The sequence below is a fragment of the Copidosoma floridanum genome, unplaced genomic scaffold (genome assembly GCF_036245765.1).
Source record: "Copidosoma floridanum isolate Cflo_tuat_1 unplaced genomic scaffold, Cflo_Japanese_pri ptg000006l, whole genome shotgun sequence".
NCBI lineage: Eukaryota > Metazoa > Arthropoda > Insecta > Hymenoptera > Encyrtidae > Copidosoma > Copidosoma floridanum.
Genome location: NW_028321883.1, coordinates 28,814,824 through 28,840,375, shown reverse-complemented (window position 1 = coordinate 28,840,375; position 25,552 = coordinate 28,814,824). Strand labels below are relative to the sequence as shown.

Genomic DNA, 25,552 nt, shown 5'->3' with positions numbered 1-25,552 from the left:
ATGTTCAAATCAATATAAAACACTTACTGATTTGTATAGTTTATTTTTAAAAAATACCATCAGCGATGCCATATGTAAAAAATATCAATTGTCAAAGATGTACGACGCATGATTACAATAATAATACGATTTAACTTTCGTAATTACACAAATTTACGGATACATATACACAAAATTTCGTTGAATGTCTATGTTATATAATATATAGATAGATTCAACTTACCGGTTAAATCTTTTATTAAAAGAAAAAATATAAGTTCAATAAAACTTTTATAATAAAAAAAAAAAATCTATTAATCTTGACTAAAGTTATATTATTCTTACGACTGATATATACATGTTGTGTACAATGGGCTTATAATTTTATAATTGGTTTTTGACATAATTGGTCAGTCGACAGCACGACAGGTGACGAGTAAGTCAACCAAACTTACGAATTCTCGCGTATCTGCGCCTGATGAGGCTGACGCATATTGTCAGCGAAACGTTGCGCATCAATAAATCAACGCAGAAAATTTAAATACACTTTACTTGTATTTATTTATTTTCTTACATTTCGCCCCCAACGGATCACTGATCACTTTGAATTTCCAAATTCACCGGAGGGCACCGATATATACTAGCAAATCATAATTGACAAGTGTAAAAAAAAAAATTATTTCCCTTAATGAATATTTGGGTGAGTATAAGCTCTAAACATGTACTTATTTTGTTGACAATTATCGCTCAATAATCTTAATTACCTTCAAATAAATAACTTGACAAGTATGATTTATCGTAAATGTTGAAGGAAAGCTGAGATCACTAACAACAAAAATGCAAAACCGAGAAAAAACACGGAGGAATGAATTAAGTAATTATTACTGGGTATCGGAATAATAAAGTAAACAAAAAAAAAAGAAAAAATGAAATAAAAAAAAATAATAATAATAATAATAAGTAAGAACTTAATATTAGGTACTTAGAAATAAAATTAAAACGGCACGATCGCTATACAACGTATTATTGTTATTACCCGCGTGTACCTACGCACTTTCGATGAAAGGATGTTTAAGTACGCGGATGATGATAATTATATCGTTACAGTGGTAATGAGTCAGGTAATAAAATATATGTATCCCAAGTGGCGCGAGAATCCGTAGCAAACAGGCATACAATAAATCGCAGTAAGTAAAATAGGTGCACGTACGTATTCTATGATACGTTTAGGTGGTATAGGCGCGCTTATGACTACCGTTACCCAATAACCCCGTCGTCTACGGCTAATGCGCCAAGATCCTCCTCCGGCACGAGGGGAATGTACCTCGTCCTTGGGTCGTTCTTCCTCTCGTAGACGTAAGGAAAGACGATCGAGCGCGGTCTATCGACCGCCTTGTCCTCTAGTTTCGGTGGGTCCACCCCTTTGCTGCCCCCCCGAGCCAAGTCGATTAGCGGTATGAACTTGCGCTCCCTTTCCTCGTTCGTCCCCGAGGTGCCGTTCGAGTCGTCGACGGGGGCCGATACCAGCGGCACCCAGTCGTCAATTTTCGTCTCCGTGGCGTTAGCGTCACTACTGTCGTTTAGCGGCGACCAACTCGAGCCACCCTCGTTCATCCACTCGCCTGCAGCCAATAAGACGTTATTGTTTATATATAATATATCGCGTACATGAGGAACCAGAAAAAAAAAAAAAAAAAAAATATTTCACTCGTATACCTGCGAGCGTCTTTTCCTCGCGGGCCACTGTCAGCGGCATCCACGAGTCGTCCCTATTGCTGTCGATGGCCAATAGGCGCTCGTCTCGCTTTTCCGTCGTCGTCGGTTCTTCGTTGAACTCAAAGTACAGGTACCTGCGCTCGTCCCCGCTGTCCCGGCCCCCGAACAAGCTACCTGCACGAGTCGAGGGGACGATGAAAGCAACACGCGTGAAAAGACCATAATGCATGGTTTAACACAATAAGCATAATAAGCAAAACCAACCCAGAGGTGGGAAGTACTTGGGCCGCTCGGTTTTGCCGGCTTGACCGATGAAGCTTGGAGTGTACTGGGAGATGAGCGGCAGGAGGGTCTGTCTGGCGTAGCGCTCCACCTGGGCCAGTATACCGGCCAGCCGCTCGGGCAGCAACTGCACCGTGAAGCCCCGATTCGTCATGGTCGTGGTCGCGACAGCCGGCGCCGCGGTACTCGTCGTCGTGGTGGTTGCGCTCACGGTAGCCGGGAAAACCGCCGAGTCCTGGCGCGTGCCCCTCGGCCTGAGCACCGGCTCCGTGATCTCGGGTAGCCTGAGCGAGCGTCCCGACTCCTTTTTGTTGCTGCCGTTGGCACCCGGTAATCTCACCTCCGGGACAAGTGGGAGGTGCTCGTGCTTGGCGCTCGGCCGTTGTTGTTCCTGCGGTAGCTCGGGCGGAACGGTTATCACGGGTACGACGTTGCTCCGCTGGTCGAGGTTTAAAATTCCAGCTGTTGTCGGTCCGGAGAAGCTACGGCCGCGCTCCGCGTTGTACGCGCTGCTGCTCGTCTCTACCGAGTTTGAGCTATCGTCGTTTGTCAACTCACCCAGCGACCACGGCGACACGCTCGGCTGCTGCTGAGGCACACATACAATACCTACTTAATAGCTGGTTAAAGCACGAGCACATACATCTTAATATATTATGCGACAAAAGTATCGACTCCCCCCCCCCCATCTTTTATATATATATAAAAGATGCGCACACACACACACACACTAACCGGGTAATCCTTCTCGGTCATCGTGGTCACGACGTTCTGTTCCCTGGTGAACGGGCCCAAGCCCTTGGCCGCGTTTTGCGGCACCTCGTTGCTGAAGCTGCTGCTACTGTCCGTAACTACGAGAGGATGTATCATCGGTTTAAGATATTACGATACATCCATACGATATAGTACGATATACATATATTAATATACGAGTGCGTATATAGGTAGGTATACGTGTATAACGTATGAGTTATACCTGTTGGGCGCTCGTAGTTGTGCTCCCTGGTGAAGGGGCCGATGCCTTGTTGTTGTTCCCCGTCTTGGTTCGGTTGTTGGTCCGAGTGCTGCTCGGGAGGCACGCTACAGTCGCTCGGCTGTAGGCTCAGGTAGACCGGTTTGCCCGACTCGAGGACGAGGCCCCGCTTGCAGATCGAGCGCACGGCCCCGTAGCTGTCCGTCACCGATACCTTGTCCACGGCCCACGAGACCAGACCCGACGATATCCACCCGCTGTACGCCGTGTACTTTATCTAAACGGACAACATATAGGTGTACAACAACACCCTGATATATTATGTAATAGTCACAGAACGGAGGTAACATTATATGTATATACGTATTGTATATAAAAAAAAATATAAAAGTATAATATGTACCTCGATCGCCTCGATGGTGGCTAGGGAGGGGTGGGGCACGACGATCCTCTGGAGGGTGGCACCGACGAGGAGCTCCTCATCGTCCTTCTTGGTCATGAGGAAGGTCTCGTTGATCGTGCCCTCCGTAACAAGGGTCACCTGGAGCCTGCCGTAACTCTTGACCGGGCGCTCGTTCCTGCTGTTGTACACCCGCACCTGGTACTGGTGGGCGCAGAAGGGCTCCTCGTCACGGGTCACCAGGTAAAGTTGGCCCCGGGCCCTCGACCTGTCGCTGTAGAAGCCCATGTCGGCGCACGGCATGGGCTCCGGGTGCTGGCTGTTTCGGCTACCGCAGGGAAAGCACTCGCCTCGCAGTAGCCCGTCGTAGCCGCTCGCGCACGGAAAGGCCGGAAATCGGCACTTGGGGCTTATTGAGTCCGTGAACAGCTTGTAAGCCCGCCGGTGATTGCACAACGACCTGCCCTCCACCGAGTTTGCAGCTGCACGGGTCAGCCGTCGGACCGACCAACAAGACACATTTTAATACACACACACACACACACACACGTCATTTGATTTTTTTATCCCTAATTGTATTATATTATCTATCTACGTTAGACTCTAAAACTGCGCACAATAATCCCGTATTTTACTCAAAGTTTACATGGCGCTCGTCCACTATACTGGTATATATTATGTATACATATAGAGTGTAATCTCGTATAAAGTTATCGAGGTTGAAAAAACTTATTTATACATATATATTTGGCCGTGGACACGGCTTACTATATTGAAGTTTTAGGATTTCTGTGGGAAAAAAGCATCTTCGGGGGTGGAGAAACAACAAATACCCCAAGTCTAGCATATGCAACATAATGTATATCCAACGACGGCGAACATCTCGACACATGGCAACGACCCGCGTGGTGTCTCTGCTTCGCAGCGCCCGCGAGTTAAAAGCGACTTTCTAATCGAGCCGGCTCACAAGTACAAGGTATAGGAAATAAGTCCAGCAACGCACGCGTACCGATGAGCTTTGAGCCAATGTGCGAACGTGAACACCACTATTGCAGGCCAGTAAGTTTTACAAGTTGACGTGCGAAAATTAGTCGAGTGAGAAAGTGTCGCCACCAGGTATTGACGGTCGTTACCTCGATTTTTAAATTTAAAAAAGGTATATAAGTACGGTCTTGGTTTTTTGGTCAATGGACAAATATACAAATACCCAACTATTATAGATAATATTTTATTCAATTGACTACTGTCGTCGGTAGTATATATATTATCAATATACTTTTGCGGAACAAAGAAGTACTTATAAGTAAGATGGTATGAAAATTGATTTAATTTACGGAAAGTTGTAACTATAAGTACATCGGCAGGTAGAAATTATTTGCACACTTGTGATCAACAAATGTAATTATAATTATACTTTATCTGCGTATCATGAAAAAATAAAAAGGCTTTCCCTACAATGATACGAATAAATAATTATAAAAAAGATTAATTGACTTTGGATTTCGAGACGGTACCATGCATCACCTTTTAACGATGATGACAATGATGAGACTTAAACATTATAATTAATGTGTGTATAAACTTACACCAAATAATGTCAGTGACGGCGCCAACAAAGAGATTAGAACAGCCCGTTTGCATGCGACCGCCGTTCGGGTAAAAGTCGACGTCGCCCATGGGTTGCCAGGAGCCGAGTCCCCCAAGGATCAGTTGCTCTCCGTTGCTGTGGATCACGTCGACAAACTGCGCGTCCGTTTCGTCGAGGCGAGCCCGTGGGTCCTGCGACTCGAACAGCGGACCAGCCGGATCCAGACCTAACACATAACGTGCATTTTTTTTTTTATTCGTCTCTCCGTGTATACCTGTTAATTTTGTTAATTGCAAAATAATCATAACACAGGCAATTTCAACTAAAATATAACTATATACATAGTGCATTACATAGTGCTCATGTTAAATAAAACAAGCACTTAAGTAGCAGCAAAATGCATCTATCGATTAACTTGCAATCACCACCGTATAAATATATTATTATTATTATTATCATTAACACAAAGGCGATAGGCGAATAAGTGCGGTCGACGAATCCTCGGCTCATGTTGTATAGGCATACGCTAGCATATTGCGCTGAACTGGCCATACATATAGGCCATATATATATACAACAGATACATAATAAATACATATACATCTCGCTCTGTCGATAAAATTGTTGTGATGTTAGCACAAAATTATGTATAGTATATACCTATGTGTATTTACGTACGAGCACGGGAAGGAATGAATCATGTATCGTATGGCTGCTAATCGAGGTACAAATGAGCCGCCAAAAGTGGAAGAAAAAAAAATTCGTCATTCACACACCAGCCCCTCGGAACAGTCAACTCACCAGTGATCCGGGAAACGTTGCCTAGCTCGGCTCCTGCAAAGCCAGCCACGTGGGCTCCGAGGCTGAAGCCGATCATGTGGAGCTTGTCGAGGGGCACGTTGAGGCTGCGCACGAGCTTGGCCAGCTGGCGTCCGACCAGCCGCGTGTTGGCCGCTGCTCGCACGTAGTTTGGCACGGCGCTTCCTGGGCCCCAATCCACGCAAACTATAATATCGACACTCATTAATTTTACCAGAATAAATGCAAAACAATGACAAATACAAATAAAAACTGCTATACATCACAAGTTTCCTTGACAAATGCTTGTATTGTATAAGTATTTGTATGCAATAATATTGTATACATCATATTTATGTCCCTCGTCTTTTTTTATGATGGAAAAAACAAACACACACACACACACACACACACTCGTGTATGTGTACCTCTACCCTCGAAGGTGAAAGCAATTTGCCATGTGATGGATATTTCGGCATTTCGACAGATTTTACGTTAATTCGTCTCAACCTTGATTTAAATCATTGCATTATCGGTGTGTTTAAATCCCAAGATATTTTATTTAATTACTTGCGCAAGTTTTACGCGTTGAACGGTCAATGCAAAACCCCAAGGTCTAACTTTTTATATACAATGACAGAATGGAGACAGGCATACGTGAACAATTTCAGTTTACCCCGTAGATGATTTGCGTATTTCAAGTATAGAGGGAGAAAAAAAAAAATAGATTACGGCAGGAAGCGAGCACTTCAGCATGGTTTACTGTTATTACGCCGGCACCTCTAACGAGTAATTTATTCAAATGTCGGAACGATTCGTTACCATTTTCTTTTCGCAGTGTTGTGGTCGTAAATGCATATTTCTACGCGTGAGCGTGCGTGTGCGTGTATACATGCACCTGTGCGGGCCTATACTGAACTTAATTGGCTGTGAATTGTGTTTTTGTGGCATCAAGTGATGCGCATGCATGTATAGTGAGTTGGGGTCCAACTGAATTAAAGCATATCAAAATTCAAGGAAGAGCGAAATCAGCAACACGAATAACACGATGCCATGAAATAGCTCACCGCGAGTACCTAGTATATTTTTATACATTGTACGTATAAATATATAGGGAGAGTTATATATACCAAAACCGCCACCAAAAGACATACATGCACATGCAGGTATAGCAGCATCATGAGAGAGCGCGCGTACTATCTATATTTATGTACCTATATACGTATGAAACGCGTTCAGAGTTGACATACTTACTTTTTGTTTGACCGTCTAGAAAGTCTAAAAGTCAGAGCGTATAGGTATATATATATATATATGTATATGTATATTTATACGTGTATATACGTATACGCGCATTCCTCACAATGTGTGTGTGGGTTTCGTTTTAACTTTCATTACCTCTTTGGGCCTCGTTAATTGAATTTCCCCGAAATTCTAAGAGATGTACTTATATATCTGTGTATATAGGCGTCCGATGTGAAGAAAGAGAGAGGCGGTATGATAAAAAAGAGATGTGTGATTTGTTGGTGTTGGGTAAAAATATGTATGATAAAAGATATAGGTATGATTGCGTAGAGAAGCAATGAGGTAATGAACTTGCCAATATTGCAGTCGATGACGGCCGCGAGAACGGAGCGCATCTCGTAGACCCAGACGTGATCGCAACTCGAGCCGAAGCCGTGCACAATGACTTTGGTGGGCAGCTCGGGGTCTATGGCACTGCTTGCCTTGTCGCTGATGCTCTCGGCCGGCACGGTCATCGACACCGATCGCGCCTTCCTACTGCCGTACACGAAAAACCTGCAACCCCGATAACCCCAACAGTTGCCGAATCATCGAGAGTACAATTATTGTATTGTTAATGATGATGCTCACCTCGTGCCGACCTCCTTAGGCGGGGAGGGCAGCATCTCGAGATAGGAGAAGGGCCCCGTGTCCTCGAAACAGCCGACATCCTCGTAACAGACGCGCGAGACTTCGCGCTTGTGCCGCTGGTGTAGGCTGATCCGGTGCTGCTGCTGCTGTCTCTTCAGCTCCCACTCGTGGATCGAGTTGACAACCGCCCGGAAGATCTCGGCGTCGTTGAGCTCGTCCGCCGACTCGTCGAACAGCCTGCTACTCCTGCCAAACTCCACCAATGCCTCGACCCCATTGTCCTTTGCTGTATATGGTACACATCGAAACATGAATATACATACGTAGTAGCCCTTTCACACAAAGTACACCTATACATACATATAGAGGCAAATCGAGGTCTCTGTGGGTCTCTGTATTTATTTATTTTTTTTTTTTTTTTTTTTTTTTCCCCCAAGTACCCACTGGAAGCAACAAGTTGATGGAATATTTTTTCACTTAGTAGGTATAAGAGCGTCTCGATAAATGCTAAACAAAAAGCGATTAAACGACGACTTGGAAAAAAAGGTGAACCTATATAAAAAGGTTTGTGGTCGATATCGTTATAAATCACGTCTCGCGTCTCGAGATGTTAAACATGCCCTTGCGAAGATACTTATACGGCAACTGATCGGCGCATTCAACTGTCATCTCTTTGGCTTTCATCGTTAAGAACGGGGGTTTCTCTGCAAAGGTGTTGCACTTGTTTTATACGTATACATATGTGTGTAAATTTTTTTTTTTTATTAATGGCAATTGATTGATTCTTATTTAATACTGATTTTTCACATTTTTTTTTTTTTTTTTTTTTTTTTTTTTTTGTCAACTTGTATAATATGTACAGTGGTATTAAGCAATACATCGTTACTTGACTGCTAATTATGTACGATATAGAGTTAAAAAAAAAAAATATCTGACAAAATCAATCGATAACCTATACATTCGCCCATTATTTGGCATAATACATCGATCGGGCAAATTCAAAGGACACCACTTCTACCACCACTCCTATAACTTATCAGAAATTTACTAGGTAGGTACATATGTATACCTGTATACGTACGTTGGCGAATTGTACGCTTGTTTATGTATATATACACGCTACCTACGGCTGGACGTTCGCCAACGTAACGGTATCTCACGTGGCCCATTAAGAGATCCTCCAATCGTTATTAGCATAACAACTGAGATACGATGTAACACGGATCGTCCATCAGATCTTCGCTGTAGGAGTGATGATGTGTCGTTACTATCCCCGCATTGACGACGACCCATAATAATAATAATAATATAGATCAAAGCGCCGTGCAGATATTCACATGTGTTAGTGTGTGCGTGTGTATACATGCATGGTATTATACGCACATGGAATGTGACAATAGGTTCATGCAGTATCGCTACATACAAGCACATCGTAAGATCGTAAATCGTGCCACATGTAGGTATAATAGATAGACGCGGACAAAAAATTTGGCAAATTGACGCATCTAAAAACCATCGTCTATATTATTATTATTATTATTATTATAACAACATGTATGAACATCGAAATGATGCGTTCACGACACTCAAGTATACAGAGGTTGATGTTTGCAAGTGCAACCGTGACTCTGCTGAGGCGAATTTCAATGATCGAGAGAGAGTGAGAGAGCTGATTATCCAACACCGATTTCTATGCCTCCGAAAACGACGAGTGTGTGGTGGCTCCTTTTCGTACCAATGCGTGCATTACGAAACTCGCAACGCCTCGTGCAAAAAGTTTGTGCTACGCCTACGCCGGAGAAACTTCTTTACGCGGTTTCTCTCTCGACATCTTCTAGATCGGTATCATTGTGTTGGCGACAGCTTTCGCTCCCATGCTCAAAGTTACTTGTGCCGCATCAAGGATGAAATCATATACATGTATTTTTTTTCAAAGTCGGCTCGTCGGCAACGATTTCATCTACTTTTGTACACAGATGTTCAGTAATTCAGTAAGAAGTACCACGTAAGGTCCACACAAGTAAAATCGGTTAAATTTCTACTTCTGTCAGATCGAGTGTGATTTATTATAATGCACGTTATAATAAAATAATGTACATACATCCATCACCTTACCGTGCGAATGGAACGCCAGTTTTCAGTTATTCAGTTATGAATAAATAATCCATTACTAAGTATTACTACTGGCAGACGCCAAAATCTTGTCTGCTTTTGCACTTTGTTTTTTAACTTGACTACATTATATAGGTATAGGGTATGCACGAGTATACATATAATGATATATACCTACGTACATATCCCCCACATATTTCAAGATAAAACTGAGTAACGGTGCTTACATGTCCCAAATACCTAAAAAAAAAAAGCGACGCACGCTCTTGATACCTCGTTTCAGCCGCTCTCCGCGTCATCTGTTGTTTGCCCCCTCTTTTTTCTTTCCCCGCGCCAATTTCGCGTCTGCCCGATGCGTGAAATTTCTACTGGGGCCTAGAGATAAGTAATAATATTCTACCTAAGTATACATACACTTCCCGGACGGAAACAGAGATCGGAGGTCAAGAAGAAGAAGAAGCAGATATGGAAAAACAACATACTCAAGTATATGAAAAATGGGTAGCAAATTGTGTCGCGCGTCTGCTAATCAAGCATATGTTGTTAGTATAACTGGCAGTCCATCACAAAGCATGTACGACCGATGAGATAATTTAACGTCTTAACGTTCCAGATTCCACTGCGGATTGCGATCGAATTTTTTGAGATCAAAATGCACCGTCTCGGATCGTGCAGGTCATCGAGACAATGGATTCTTTATCCGAGCTTTATCGCCACCTGTACTACATCGTGTTACACCAAGACTGGAAAAGGGATTATGTCTATATGTTTATCGCAAAGCGAGCGAGCGAGCGCTATTCTCGGTGCCGAGAGGCAGGTGCTAAACTTACGACCCACTTTGGATGAAGAACAAGAAGCAGAGATTATAGGTGTACCTATATCTCTCGTATGTAATACACAAAGTAGAATGAAAAGGGAATTGGGGAGTAAGAGTGGGCTCAACCTCAACCACTCCATTCCGTTGTTCCCCCTCTCGCTTCATAGTGCGTGTACCTAATTAAGTAACAGCGGGGGACAGGTGCATGGCCTATTCTCTTGACACTCCAGTTGCCATCGATGTCAGAGTGTCCCTATACATCATCTCCGCTGGCTCTCTCGAGGAAGTCCGATGGCTGCTCGCCCGGGGCAGCGGTCGAGGATACGGAGATCCGGTCTGTACGCGAAAGGTTCATGGCCCTCTTTTATTATTATTTACTTGAAACTCCATCTCTATCGGAGATCAACTCACGTCGTACACCTTGCGAATCGTCGGACTTTACGAGCACAAGATTTGTACATCTTTTTTTTTTTTTCATACATGAGAAGTACAGGGGAGGGGGGAAACAACCGGCGGCAAAGGTAAAAGTTGGACATTCACTTTCTCCGCTTCAGGATTAAGAAATTAATAAAACAAATACCTACGTCGTTACGGTGATGATGAAAAATACCAATAACTAATTGATCGTCCACAGTGGTTCCGGATTGCTGTGCAGTCATTTTTTATTTTCGACTGCGCTCTTGACCTTTTCTCCAGAGTAAATAAAAAGATAAATGAATCTCTCACAGTTCTGGCATTTCTTAGGTTTCTTCTTATTGCACAAGATCCATTCGACAGCCGGTATAAGTTATTATATTGTAAGCATACCCATTTTCCTGATTCTTTTTAATTCCCATGGTAAAGGACAATAAAATCTTGCGGACGCGCAATCGAGACAATATTGATAAAAAACTTTACAGCCATCGGCAATAGTGCTTTTGTAATTTTTCGTAGTATTTATGAATAATGTGATTTATGAAATACATATATGCTGGAATAATAATTATATGAATGTATAGGTAAAACGTCTGTTAAAATCGTATGAAACAAGAGACGTAGCATCGTTGAGAAAAGATCAATTCAATGCCAAAAAAATAAAAATAAATTGTAATACTAAATATTCGCGTACACGTATATGTATAGGTATATTGAAATGTAGCTATTGTGGGATGTAAAATTGATTGCTCAACGAGAGTATATATACAAATATTCTTACCAACCAAGGCTGATCGTCTGAAAGTGAAGGATAAAGTCACGTGTTTATTTATTTTTTTTTTATCTATACTGACATGAAAGAAAAAAAAGGATACCTACCCGTATATCTGAATACTGGGAGCCGTCGTTCAGATATGATATCTTGAAAAAAAGTAATCAATAGTCAAGAGGAGAAATAAAAATTTTTCGTTCGTTGTATCCGTGAGATCGTAGTTGTGGCATTTCTTGTTATTTTTTCATAACATTATTTCAAAACTGAGGACTGTAGGCACTGACGATACGTTACACTGGGATGCTTGGTATTATTGTGAAGTGTTACTATTGTTATTATTATTATTATTATTATTATTATTATTATTATTATTATTATTGTAGTTATATACTTCAAGTTTACTTTTGGGTCTGTTGAATCATGTGGAGTATACGCAATATCAACGATAGAGCGTAGTGCATGGAGCCACCGGGAGCTCACCTTCGTGTAGAAAAACGTAATAAATGTATCGTAGGAGTAGTGCGAGTTGCGTGCAAAAATAAAACAAAAACAAAAAGCAGCGTAAGGTGTATCAGGTATATACCTATACCTATAAACAAGAGTCGAAGGAAGGCTCTCGTTCCGTGATTTTTAACGACTCCACGATTCAATGGCCAAGAGGCGATCGAGTAAAATCGTCCTGGCGCGCCAGCCTACTTGACTTTCTCGATCGCGCAAGGTAAACGCACCATAGCCCCCCACCCCCTCGAAAAGGCGTTATTAGCTAATGTGCAATCGCACTGGTCTCGCATTTTCCGTACCCGCGCGGCCATCGCCTCATCCACGCGTTTTATTTTCACGCACATATATTCATACGACACACTGCACTGCAGCAGTTCAGTCTCGTATATTCATCCCACCCACACCCCACCAGCTTCACGTCGATCTGCTTTTACTGCAAATCAACGAGTCATGCTGTCTCCCAAGTATTTTTCTTTTCTCTCTAACGTTCAGGCTATATTGTAAGTTGCAACATTTTTCTTTTCAACTGTTGAATACGCATATTACGATTTAGGGTTATTCGCTTTTTTCTACCAAACAAGACTTTTATCGTTTGGAGTAAATATTAATTGCAGAAAGTTACAGTACGCTCAAACGTTACGTACCTGTAAGTCCTACGATGATTATTCACGTAACACACAACAGCTATTTGAGTATATCCACATTTTTATCTGGTGGATCTTTTTTTTTTCCTCAAGTAAACACTATACATGCAGATAAGTTATAGATGTGTATCTTAAACGATTATACGTATGTTACATATGATATCAATTAAACTGGAAACTCCTTTGATAAAAAGTTATTGTATTACGTGATTGATGCAATAGTCAAGTCAATATTTCGGACGCATGAAAAAAAAATTATATTGTTTGTACCCAAGACATGTTTATAGTACATAACATATTATATCTTTGCTTATCTCATCCGCATAACTGGGTACACAACAGCGGCTATTACATGGCATCGCATGAACATTATCACTGCGGCGAGGTATCAAGCTGCTACTTCAGGTGTTACAAGTATACGTGTAGGTACATATCAACTATTGATCTACTACTACACTAATGTTCCAAATATTCTCTACGTGACTAAAAATACTATTTATTTCCAATCTTGGGATCGCTGAAAGTAAAGTGGAAAAAAAAAAGTTTATATGCGAGCCATACCCATAATAGGATACCTAATCCTTGTGCTGGTATATTAAAAAAAGAAATGTCAAGTGACGATATTATGTTTGTCTTCATTCAATATGTTCACGAGGGAAGGGGTTTTATGCTGCTCCCAATCCAGTTCAGTCGTGTGGAGGTGGAAGTGGTTTACGGCGGAAAATAAATGTAACGCAAATGTGCAATAAAAATTTATACAATATATTTACAGTGCTTAAATTATGAAAATGTGCTCAAGTGAAGGCAAGCGGAGAGAAGCTTTCTCTGCCGCCGCGGCGCGCTAACTAACATACTATGCTCGCAGAGCAATATTTATAGAGACAAAAGTTAAAGTAGAAATTCTAGTACATTGATAAATAAAGGTACAAGAGTAAAGGTAAAACGGTCTCTTGGGCATTGCAAATGTACGCGATGATAAAGGCGTATGATCGGAAAATTACTTCAACTTTAATACAAGAATAACAAACGTGACGCAATTTGAATTTAGAAAAGGTTTGTCGGCAAATATTCAGGTACAAAACTGAACACAATACTTTTATGATAAATATGTACGTATACATATTTTCTCCATGTCGTACGAAATGCCCAGAAAAATGTATCGTTATCAGCTGTAAGAGGTCGACCCACACAAAATTAAAAACAGTGCAACACGCAGACTCCAATCATTTATACGCATTTATAGAAAGTAATATTATACGTGTGGGTAAAAATGTATGGGCATTGTCAAGCCGAAATCGTAAGTAAAAATATTTACGACACTTGTGCTTGTCATTTGATTATCATCTGTAATTATGTACGTGATTATACATATATATATATATATATATATATATATATATATATATATATATATATATATATATATATATATATATACATATATATATATAATACATATTATACTATAGTATACATATATTATGCTTGACTAGTAGAGTCTCCTCAGTGCACCCGATCACGGGTGTCCTTGAAAAGCGAAAAGCTACCGCGGTCCACTTATTTTTCGTGGTTACGCGACTCTACCGTAGTTTTGCTACAACTCGTGAGCGATTTTCCCCGAGATGGCTACGACGCGATTTTCTCCGTCGCGTTTCATTGGAGGCATCGAAGAAGAAGAGGAACCCGAGGCGGGAGAGAAAAAAGAAAGCTTGCGTTTCGAGTTGCCCGCGAGACTTTTGTGCCTTGGATCTGTTGGTGCAGCAAAAAAAAAAAAAAAAAAAAAAAACAACAACAACAACTACATTACAATAACCCATACCTACACTTGGTCGTGTGTGGTCTTTCAAATTGTTGGCATAACGATGAACTACTTATAGTATCTAACAGTAACATTGGCATAGTTTTTCTCGGGACTCGTCAAGAAATCTCACATCCGCGTAAGTAGGTATCTATGAGAAGTAAGTAGAATAAGATCGAATCAATTAAAATTAAGAAACTTGATGATTTTAAAAATACAAATCAGTGCATAAGAAAGTAAGTGGAAATAAGCCTCGTAATATATGTATATATATCGGAGCAAGTATTATAATACCGTGAAATAATATTTCTTACAAAAAGTATATATTATAAGTAATAAAACAATATAATGTATGCATGTGAATACGTTATAACTGATACGTACTGATAATCGCATCGAAAACAGCTCGACGATGCATCAGCTTCAATTATATAAGTAGAAAAAAATCAGTGGGCAACCAGCGTCAAAGAATAAGGGAGGCTCGGGCGTAGCGCCAAAAGTATCTTCAGACCGAGTTGACCCGGAATCGAGGCATACTGCACTGCAATTAAACTTTACTGAATCTTATACTATACAATTTTCCTGCAATGTCAGTGTTTGTGATTCATTTGCGACCTTACGGCGATGCGCGTCTATTGTGACATTTGCAATTCGTCACAGTTTCCGCTGCTCTTACATCAGTTTGGTACGAAATAGGCGCATATAATATACAGCGACAGCTCGGTATATATAGGTATGCTCGACACTTGATATACTTTTTTCTCAAGTAGGTAATAATACCTTTGGCCTTGTTCTCTACGTTGTACCTCGATCGGCATCCCATAGTCCAGCGCACAATGATGGCTGGGAAAAGTGCATAAAGTGGCATAAAACGCCAACAGAGAAGGGAAAACAAAAAAAAAAAAAAGTGGGCGCACCTGTAGCTCACGGCAGACGAAATCTAGAGAGAGAGAGAGAGATGATGGTGATGACACAGTTTCCGCGGCCGGTAGAATCACCTCTGCTCGCGGCGGCACGGGAAAGGTGACTGAACTCTTTCTCTCTTTGTGCCTGCCATGTTTCACTCTGTAAATGTATAGGTAGGTAGATGCGTACCTAGACCTATACCTACTCCGCTTATCGCATCATAGAAAAATTCGTGAAAATTCGTGTGTGCCTATGCCCGTACTTTGACAAATTAATCGAGATTAATTACCAACATAAGTCAAGCAAACAGTAGCCATATCCGTCCTCGAGAAATCGTGGTAATTTATAACCAATACCTTAGTTGAACAATGTTTACTCTGAAATGTTAGTAGTAGATAAAATGTACGATACTATAAGACGTTTTTGGAAGAGTTGTTGACAGAGAACCTACATACCAGAAAGTAATCAGTCTGCCTGCTCGTTGTCACATCCATAATAAATTATTTCCGAGCTCCGAGCTTTGCGCAATTTTTACTATGCTACAAGTATAATGTTGCCGCAAGCCCGAATCTAAGGCTTGCACAAGTGTGCAAGAACACACTCTGGCGCGTTGTTTCAATATAAGTACAGTGCAATGCACAAACGGGAGCCAAGAGGTGTAACGAAAATTTACGATTACAAGTTAATGTCATCGTGAGCATTATATTTTATTCAAGATTTTGTGTTACTATACACACACACACACTGCCTGATTAAAATCACAAACGATTGTGTGCGCGCGCGCGCGCGTGTGTGTGTGTCGAGTGTGCAAGTAAAATTGCAATTGAAAAGGATGTAACTTAAGTACCTCGTAAATGGTTGAGCAGAGGAATAATTCTTTAAAAATGTGTTTCAAGAGGGAAGAAAGACGAGAAGTTGTACAGTACGTGAACAACAATTTTTTACTAAATGTGTATTAATGAAATGGAAATTCTATGGTTATACAATCATTTATAAAATATTGATAAAATAAAGCGACTTTATCAAGACGCTACTGTAAGGTAAAACGCCCAATACTTGGACAAAACTGAAATTCAGACCGATACTTGGACAGTGGAAAATCAGTCATTGTAGCAAATAAAAAAGAGATATTTTAAAAAACGTAATAGATTAATATTGCTATGATTATTATTGATGATATACTTGAATTTTTAAAAAAATTTCAGCAACATTTAATACATGCGAATGATTCTAAATTTCACCGTAGGCGCCATAAGACTGCGATAATTTTTCTCCGTTTTCTATGATTTTGATAATAGGTAATGCTCGTTAAAATTAATCCAATGCATTTGTATAAATGCTGTATGGTATTATTTTACAACTTTTACATTAATTAACAATATTTCTAATGTAATCGTGGACAAAAAAAATTTTTATAATGTAAAATTAGCTGTCCAAGTACACCTCACGATTTCGTAGTAGTTGGACAGACGTGGAGCTCTTGTCCAACTTCAGGTCATAGGCACAAAAACGTCGTAGCCAGTACATGGACATACAATCAAAGTTGTTTACCTTTTAACGTAGTTAATCTTTTATGCGAATTTTTTAAACAAAAGTGTATAAAAAGTGAAGTACTTTGTAGAAAAAAAACACTTTACTAATCAGTTTTGTTGTTAAGGGGTGCACCGCTTTAAGAAAATTGTTTTTTCAACATTTTTAAAAGTTAACCTCCAATTCACTGTAAATACAGATGAAGTATGGGTTCTGAAAAGAGGAAAAATGTTTTTAAAAAAATATAAAATAATGAAAAAGAACAAAAGTGGAGGTCATACAACAAAAACAAAAAAGAAAAGTAAGAAAAATTATAGTCTTATTAAAAATAAATCTTAAATAACAAAATTAAAAAAAAAACAGTAAAATTGGTTTTACACTATCTCACTGATAGAATAATTGAAAAAACTGAGTACCGAGGTGAGAGCTTAATTGAGTTGGATAATTCGTTTGCTATTGAAGAGATGCAGTTCCTTCTAAAGAAAATTCAAATCAAGAAGGAGAAGTGCGATTCCTCACAATTGAAAATGTTGAAAATCAAAATGCACCCTGAGGGATTTATCTTGCATTTAATAAATTATTTTTGGAAAAAAGATTAATAATTTTACTTACGAATTTTACGTAATAAATTTGTTATTATTTATCCCCTTCGTTAACATTTTTTCGTTATAAGGTATTTATCTAAATACATACTTTAGTTTTAATAAGTACTTGTGCCTTATCGTAATTTATACAACTGTAAAATCGTTTAAGTTAGTATTGTCCAAGTACTGCTTTCCAACTTGTCCAAGTACTGCAGCATTGTCCAACTTTTGGTTTTCAAGGTTGTCCAACTACTACGACAGTCGAGAATGATTGTCCAACTACTCCGATAAGTTGACATGTTTTAAAATGTACGATAACTATTATTTAAGAGCTATTTTAAAACATTTTTTGTGTGTTATATAATCCTAAGGCATCCTAATTACAAGTAATTATTTAAAAAATATGGAAGTATTGCACATTAACTTCGGAATATGAGCGTTAAAATTAGTTTCGAAAAATCTGTCCAAGTATTGGGCGTTTTACCTTACTTGGTGTACAATTTAATGTATCGTAAAACTATTTATTTTATTTTGTTTTTTTTTTCACACCATAAGGTAACTGGCTTGTTTCTTCAACAAATCACGCCAACGCCAACTGACAGAGACTGGTATATCGTAATTTGCTTTAATTTCCGTCGAAACATAATCGTAGCAAGTAAAAAATTATGTGCGACGCCAGATTGTATAGGTGTGTCGAAATTTGGTACCCGACTACTGACATAAATAATAAATAATAATGGTACGATAATAAGGGTCTGGTCACTTGTACACGTTTTGTCTCGAATGAACAAATCTGCAAGAATTACTTGGTAAGCCGCGAGGTCGCGAGCGAAATCCTACGGTGTTTCATTTGCCATAAAAGTTAAGACCATACGAACCATACTCGTGTACCCTGCAGGAAACCATTAATTTCTTTAGTTGGCCGAGTTCACGATATTATTACTGCACGCCGAGCTTGAATTTTTCGTGTAGCAACGCACCTGATGAGTATCTGTCTACTTATTACGTTATTATAACACACCACGCGTAATACGCTCATGTAATATTATATTATCATCATAGTAGAAAGGACGGCTGTTTTCGCAAGCTGTACTTACTTGGCCAACTGACAAAGTCTTTGTCCAATGAGCCCTTTTTTGCCACGAAACAAAGGTTTCTTGCCTCAGGCGATACAGTAAAGTAGAGCCGCGTGGTTTGTAAAAGTAAAATGTTGGACGATCGCGAGATGCCGCAAAATGACAGCCAAGTGCTCTCCTCGAGCGTAAACTTGAACCGCGAGCGCGATGAGCTCGATGGTTATTGTCATCATCACACCGAGTCTCCAACAGGTAGACACCGACAACTACAAATTATATTATAACATAAGTATACGTTTATATAATATATACATGGCACGTGATCAATTTATTAAAAACTTCCGGCTGTTGCTCGGCACTTAAGTATTACATGATATTAATATATACGTAGCCAATAGCGCACGCAAGCCGATGATGATGACTCGCGTTGCTGATCAATTTAATACGCACTCAATAACAAAGCAACTCTACAAGACTATTGCTTTTTTAACTTAAGTGCAGTTTCATCCATTCATTTCCAATGTTTTTTACCGGGTGCGAAAAAAAAAAAAAAAAAAAAAAAAAAAAAAAAAAAAAATCATGTACCTCATAATAATATGCACTAATTTTACCAGAATAGAACGGTTCCCGTTAAAACTACATTTATGTGTATTATTTTTCGCAATCGTGAATGAGGCGTAGGTATTTACGAGGGTATTTACGTAAACATCATCGATTCCTCTCGGCTGCAGGAATGAGTATACATATTTTATTACGTGCATGCACCGATGTAAGTAAGCATCAGCCAATCGGTTTGGACGAGTTTGTGCGTAACTTTTGGGCGGTAAGGTATTATTTTAACCTTTGCAGGAAAGCACTGGAGAAAGATTAAAGTGCGCAAATACTCAAGAACCGGCGGGTACTCCAAACCCAAAACAACTCCCGTTTGAAAAATGAAGAAAAAAAAGGAAAAGTCGATGCGTCGGGAGGGGTTGGAGGGGGGTTGTGGAGAAAAAAAAAATAACCCATTGCGATGCAACGGAGCCGTAAGAATCAAAGGAAACTCATCAAGTGAGCACAACTCCGTTTTATCTTGCGTCCAAACTGATGGGCGTGAATGGACATAGTTGCTAGAGCAGAAACTTCTGCGGTTCTCTATGTACAAGCAGGTACTTATTTACTTTCCTTTCCATCACGTTCGCGAAACACTCGCAAAGAGTCCCTATCATCTCCTCCCTATTCTAGCGTCGTACATATAATATGTGTGAAAATACTTGGTATAGATATAGGTGTGCTATATTCATGAATATATTAGAGGCATTCGAGGTGCCGAGCATCACCAGCTTGACGAAACGTAAAACAAGTGTATAAGGTATGCAATATTATATAGGTGGTACACACGGGGAGAGGAAGTCGTTTCGCAAACCCACCAGGGCGATGTATAAGGTCCATATCACGTTTTATGGCTGTGTACGAGGCTAAGAGTGGAATGGCACCGTGAAATCACGGGGCGGCGCGGCTTCTTCGTGACATTGATGATGTGACACGAAAAATAGGAAACCGCTCGCATTATTTTTCCGGCGCAAGTGCGCTCGCTGCTCGCTTGATACCCAAGTATAAAAGCGAGAAATGAAAATAGAGCGCCCGACGCGGATGCCGCGCGCCCCGTGAGTTTCAATATCATATGAAAACTCGTGCGCGTGCGATGACAAAAACACCTATAGGTACGTGTTAATCGGCGATCCGAGCGCATGAGTGTGTCGTCTCGGGACTACTGTAAGTATTACATAATATAACCATCAACAATTGTATTTCTAATATATGGCTATTAATAATAATTAATGATAATCATTCGATCAGTTGGCTTAGCGTTATACTTTATTCTCTTATTTGACAAAGCGCATACTTGTAATAAAATAACGACGCCGCGTACCTCCGAGGTTCGCGCGTCTCACTATTTCATTGGTTGTTTTGGAAATACAAAAATATTCGCGTCAAGGTACCTTGGCGCGGGTGATGTATATAACACACCTGTATATGTGTATCATCATTGTGATGGGCGCTCATGTTTCGTAACTACACCGATCGACAAGCCCCGGCTTTCTAAATATCCCAATTAAGTATAGGTACTTATAACTTGTACATATTCATCACATCGACAGAAACTGCACCAGCTCTTATCTTCTTCTTTACGCGCGCTGTACTTTTAAGCCTTTTAGCCCAATTCCCTACTTCTCCAAAGCTCCATTACGTTTGTCACTTTGCGGTCCAGAGCCCGGAAGAGTATTTGTATAGGTGTATGACGCTCCCGCGTGGATAAGCGAAAAATATGCTGTGCTTCCGTACTTACTATATCACCCGTTAATTTAAGCAGCCGCGCCTGACTCGACCTATTTTTCATACGTTTCACGGCGTCTCGAGTCAGTCAAGTTTCCCACCAGAGTGTGTCCCGTTCAGTTTCGGGTTGTTAAAGGGGGAACACCGCCTCTGTTCGCTTTCCACGTATATATAGATATTGCATTTTTCGAAATAACACTACGCGCCTGTTCCGGTGTTTCCTGTAATTTTTCGTCAAACATTAAACCCACGCGGCGCATTTGTCGTTCCTGAGCTGTTATCTTCCTACAGAGGAAACGATCGAGGAAAATTTTTTTAATTCATTGCCAAAGTCGAGGCTACCGAAGTAATTACTTGGGATTTTTCTTTTATTTTTTTGGTTTGAGGAAATTTGTTACTGCGTGCTTTGACTTGATGTTTATTTGTTTTTTTTTGTTTTTTTTCCATACCTGTTAAAAATTCATGAGTAAGTTCAATGTGCCGTGCATCATGGGTTTTCGGTAATTGTTAAATTATCTGGAGTTAATAAGGCATTGGGCGATTAAATTGACCAAACTCCAATCATTTTAAAAAACTTCTTCCCCAATCATTGGAAAAACCCCCAACCATTGATTGCTTTCACGCAGGTATGCTTATCAATACGATCTCGTACTCGATTAAATGTTTTTTTTATTTTATTTTACAATCAGAAGGCATGATTGGACGTGAAATAATGCAAATCAGCATTCGAGGCGCTGTTTTCACGCGCCAGCCTTGCGATGATTAACGGCACAGAAAGCCAGGCGAGCGAACGCGGAAGTAGTACATATAATGGTATGTATATACACGAGGGTCCGGCAGCAGCGGCTGGAGCAGGTGACGTAAACAGAAATTCGTCGAGAGAAATCTCAGTGCACATACCGAGCTTTTATATACTCTCAGCCCTTGACTTATATACTCATATATACTCGCTTAGCCGTTACGGGTTTCTGTAAGTATACGCGTGTACGTTTCGATCGCCTTGGTATCTCTTATAGTTATGACGAAAGTCCCTCGCTACTTTTTTTTTTTTTGTTTTTTTTTTTTTTTTTCTATAATAAATAGAGGTAATGAAATGCATCATCTTATTTAAAAAAGATTATTTACTTGGCACTAAGTATTCTACCAAATGTTTTCTTGACTCTGAGAAATTTCCTTTCCATGTGTACACGAGCCAATATGAAATGATGTTTTATTCAAGCTGGGCAAGAGGCTTTTATATAATGATCGACTGATCATCGAGTTCATTTGCGACGATAAAAGTTTACGTTTACATTACAAGTACCCTGATGGTTTGACCGTGCACAAACCAAATCAATATTCGACGATTTGTATATTTTACATCCTCATTCCCAGCTGTAGCCATTCAATAAAGATGATTACTTTCTAATTACTGTAAGAGAAAGGTTAAATATCGCTTGAGAAAAATCTGAATAAGACGCTGGCGGATTCGATCGGGATGATGTACCTATCTAAGGTTATTGTCGCTTACTTGCTTCAAGTTGGTAGAAATGTAAAGGATTGATCAAGTTTTTTTATGCTACCTAAATGTTTATTATTTTCTAAAAAATGACACTAATCTGCATCAGCAGAGTTTAAGAAAGTTGATACCATCACTTGAGAGTACCAATACGCAGAGAGAAGTAGGTATTGATTTCTCTCTATTGGTTGATAAAATCAATGTACATTTGCCAAACGCCACATCACATTTGCAAACTTATACATTAAGTACAGTCAGCCATGTGTTGTAAGTATTTTGAGCAAAAAAAATTCACTCGAAGTGCTTATTGTTCAATTTTTTATTTATCTATATTATTTTCCATTTAAAGACACAGTTGTGTTAACTAATGTTAATTTAATGCCACGACAACAATAATTGAAATAATAACCGCGGCCATGACGTACGTGCGTTATGTGTAGGTATAGGTATTACGAGCGCTTTCACTGAAAGTCACTGTCACGTGGCCAACGAAGACTTGTGGGCGCATGGAAAGTATAAGTACCTACCTACACAATAAATATGCACTTAAAAAAAATTAAGGTGTCGAAAAATTTTGTGTACGCGAACCCACGTTTTGTGCGGTGGCTATAATATATACTTTCCTGTAATTTTAGTGAACTTGGGTTCTCAAATGAGTGTTTCACCAACCAAATCCATTAATGAGAGTTCCAAACCCGAGACATGAAGTGTAATCGATCGTACAAACCAAATAAATATTCATCAGAAAGTGAAAAGTTGCGTGAAAGGAGGGGGATGGCCAGGTAATTTTAGGAAAAAATGTACAACAGTCACGTGCAGCCGATTCGTGAAATGCATAAGGCAATAACGGTGACGAAGCTCCAGGTAGCTTACTTTTATTATTACCACAACGTACGTCTGTGTTTCATCTTTGGAGTGGCTTTGCTCTCCCTAAGCACCGATGCGCGCCGTGCGCACGGTCCGGCTGGGTATCATAGAGTTTTCATGACGAAATGACGTGTTACCGTAATCAAATTATTATTATACACAAAGGGAGAAAACGAACAAGCGTAGCCTTGCAGGAAGTTACAGCTTGGTCCTGAAAGGAAGGCAGTACTTAATTGCCAACACTCTTCGAAGACACGGGTTCCGGAGACCAGAAAAAAAAGGGGGAAGCCGAGTAGGTACATATTATTACCTACATATCTCGAGTCAGCCGACCCGGCGACGGTCGAGGTCGAGAACGAAAATGCAAATTGGGTACAGTACACATAACCGACCGGGCACTGTCGCAATCTATTGCCCCACTGTTATTCTATTAGGTGACGGCATTTGCAATTGTATTTTGTCAAAGATAAGGTGGGGAGACAACGTGAGCTGTTGCCGCGGTGGTGCGACAATTTAATTTTGTTGGAAAATTTTTCAAACTCAACTCGCTTACGTTAATAAACATGTCACGACAGAGATAAGTAATCCAATGTGGCTAGTTTGTTGTTTTTTTTTTTTTTTTTTTTTTTCCTCAAAGGAATTTCGAAATTATTTTTTTCCATGACTTTTTTCGTCGAAAGAAACGAGGAAAAGTATGGGGATTTCATGAGCGTAAGACTTAAACAAGCGGCTACTTGTCATTTCGTTTAATGTAAATGTCGGTGCAATAAATCAACACGGAAAGTTGTAAAATTGAAAGCAACCACTCGGTAAATTGTTTTAGCAAAGATAAACACTCGGACGCCGAGTAGGTACACCTATTGTTCCCGGCAAATCTCGAATGGCCACTTTGTACTGAAATTATACATCTTTGGAAGCAAATATTTAAAAAAAGTTACGCCGTGTACGAAAGAGCGCCATGCTTTTTTGTGCACACGCACCATATCAGGCGATCGGTTTTACCTGCCATCGGAACGTCTAACGCGATTGCGAGCACCTGATGACAGTTGGTTCGAGTATGGTTAAGAGCGGTGCGAAAGTTTTTTATTGCAAAGGAGAAAAACACGTCTGAAAAGCATTTACATGTACTAAACGCATACTTTTCTTGCCCTTGGCATCTAGCATTTGAGATGCTGTTGCCTGCTCTTTTTTTAACATGTATAACTTCTCTTGATAATAACCAATGTGAGGCATTGTAAAAAAGTAGTTACATGTTTACTTGAGCAATTTGACTTTCTCTTTATCTCGCATCGTATGGAGGGTCCTGAAACTGCATCACAAGTCTTGCCATATTGCCACAAATGTTTTTTTTTTTTCTTTTTTTTTTTCCCTTCGTTAAAAAATTACAATTTTCGTACCAAAGAGGAATATCAAAATGGTGATTGTACAACTTGGAAAAATATTTTCAACCTATACGTATACATATAATAAATAACAAATCAAATAATATTTAAGCGGCATAGTTATATTAGCGATCTGTCAGTTTTTTTTAAATAAAAGTAATTGGCAAGGTGTGCCCGAAGCAAAGGCCTTTGTCGACCGAATGAAGGAGCAAAGTGTATTATGAGCCCTGCTCGAACAATAATCGAGAAATAAAAATAACGTAGGGATGAATCAAACGTGTATGTCTATATTTATAAGTATATGCGTAATTGATAAGTAAGTCTTTGGCTCACCGGAGAGACTCAAAAAGTGTAAGATCCAGAGGCCCAGCACGATTTTGCCGATCATCTCATGGCATGTGCAGCTTCCCGGCCAGTCCACAAGTCACTCAATCATCTGAGCCACATAGCACTTTGCAGGCACGAGAGAATCGGTACTTATGGCTCCTTTTATCCGCGCAGTTCAGCCCAGCAATTATTACTCTTAGTCCACGTAAAAAGTTTGAAAAACCGATGATCGTATGGAGCAAATTACATACTGGGTCGCCATCACAGCGTGATGGTCCAACGACACGTGACGCACATCAGACAGGGTGCGTAAAACAATTGGTCCAATTGACAATTGGAAAGTTGAAAAGGCGGATGAACTAAGAGGCTCGAGAGACACACAGTCATGCGTGGCAAA

The 25,552-nt window shown here is 40.1% G+C and overlaps 1 protein-coding gene across 1 annotated transcript; it reads right to left on the bottom strand.

Annotated features, from left to right (window-relative positions):
* Positions 1 to 634: 634 nt before the first annotated feature.
* LOC106640057 (uncharacterized) lies at positions 635 to 25,552 on the bottom strand. The gene is made up of 11 exons (XM_014353933.2): positions 25,162 to 25,552; positions 7,612 to 7,897; positions 7,337 to 7,536; positions 5,740 to 5,943; positions 4,937 to 5,164; positions 3,354 to 3,832; positions 2,954 to 3,227; positions 2,713 to 2,828; positions 1,960 to 2,563; positions 1,696 to 1,869; positions 635 to 1,601 (listed from the first exon to the last, which is right to left on the bottom strand). Exons 1-11 carry the CDS (start codon positions 25,214 to 25,216, stop codon positions 1,237 to 1,239), a joined length of 2,985 nt encoding a protein of 994 aa, XP_014209419.2. The 5' UTR covers positions 25,217 to 25,552; the 3' UTR covers positions 635 to 1,236.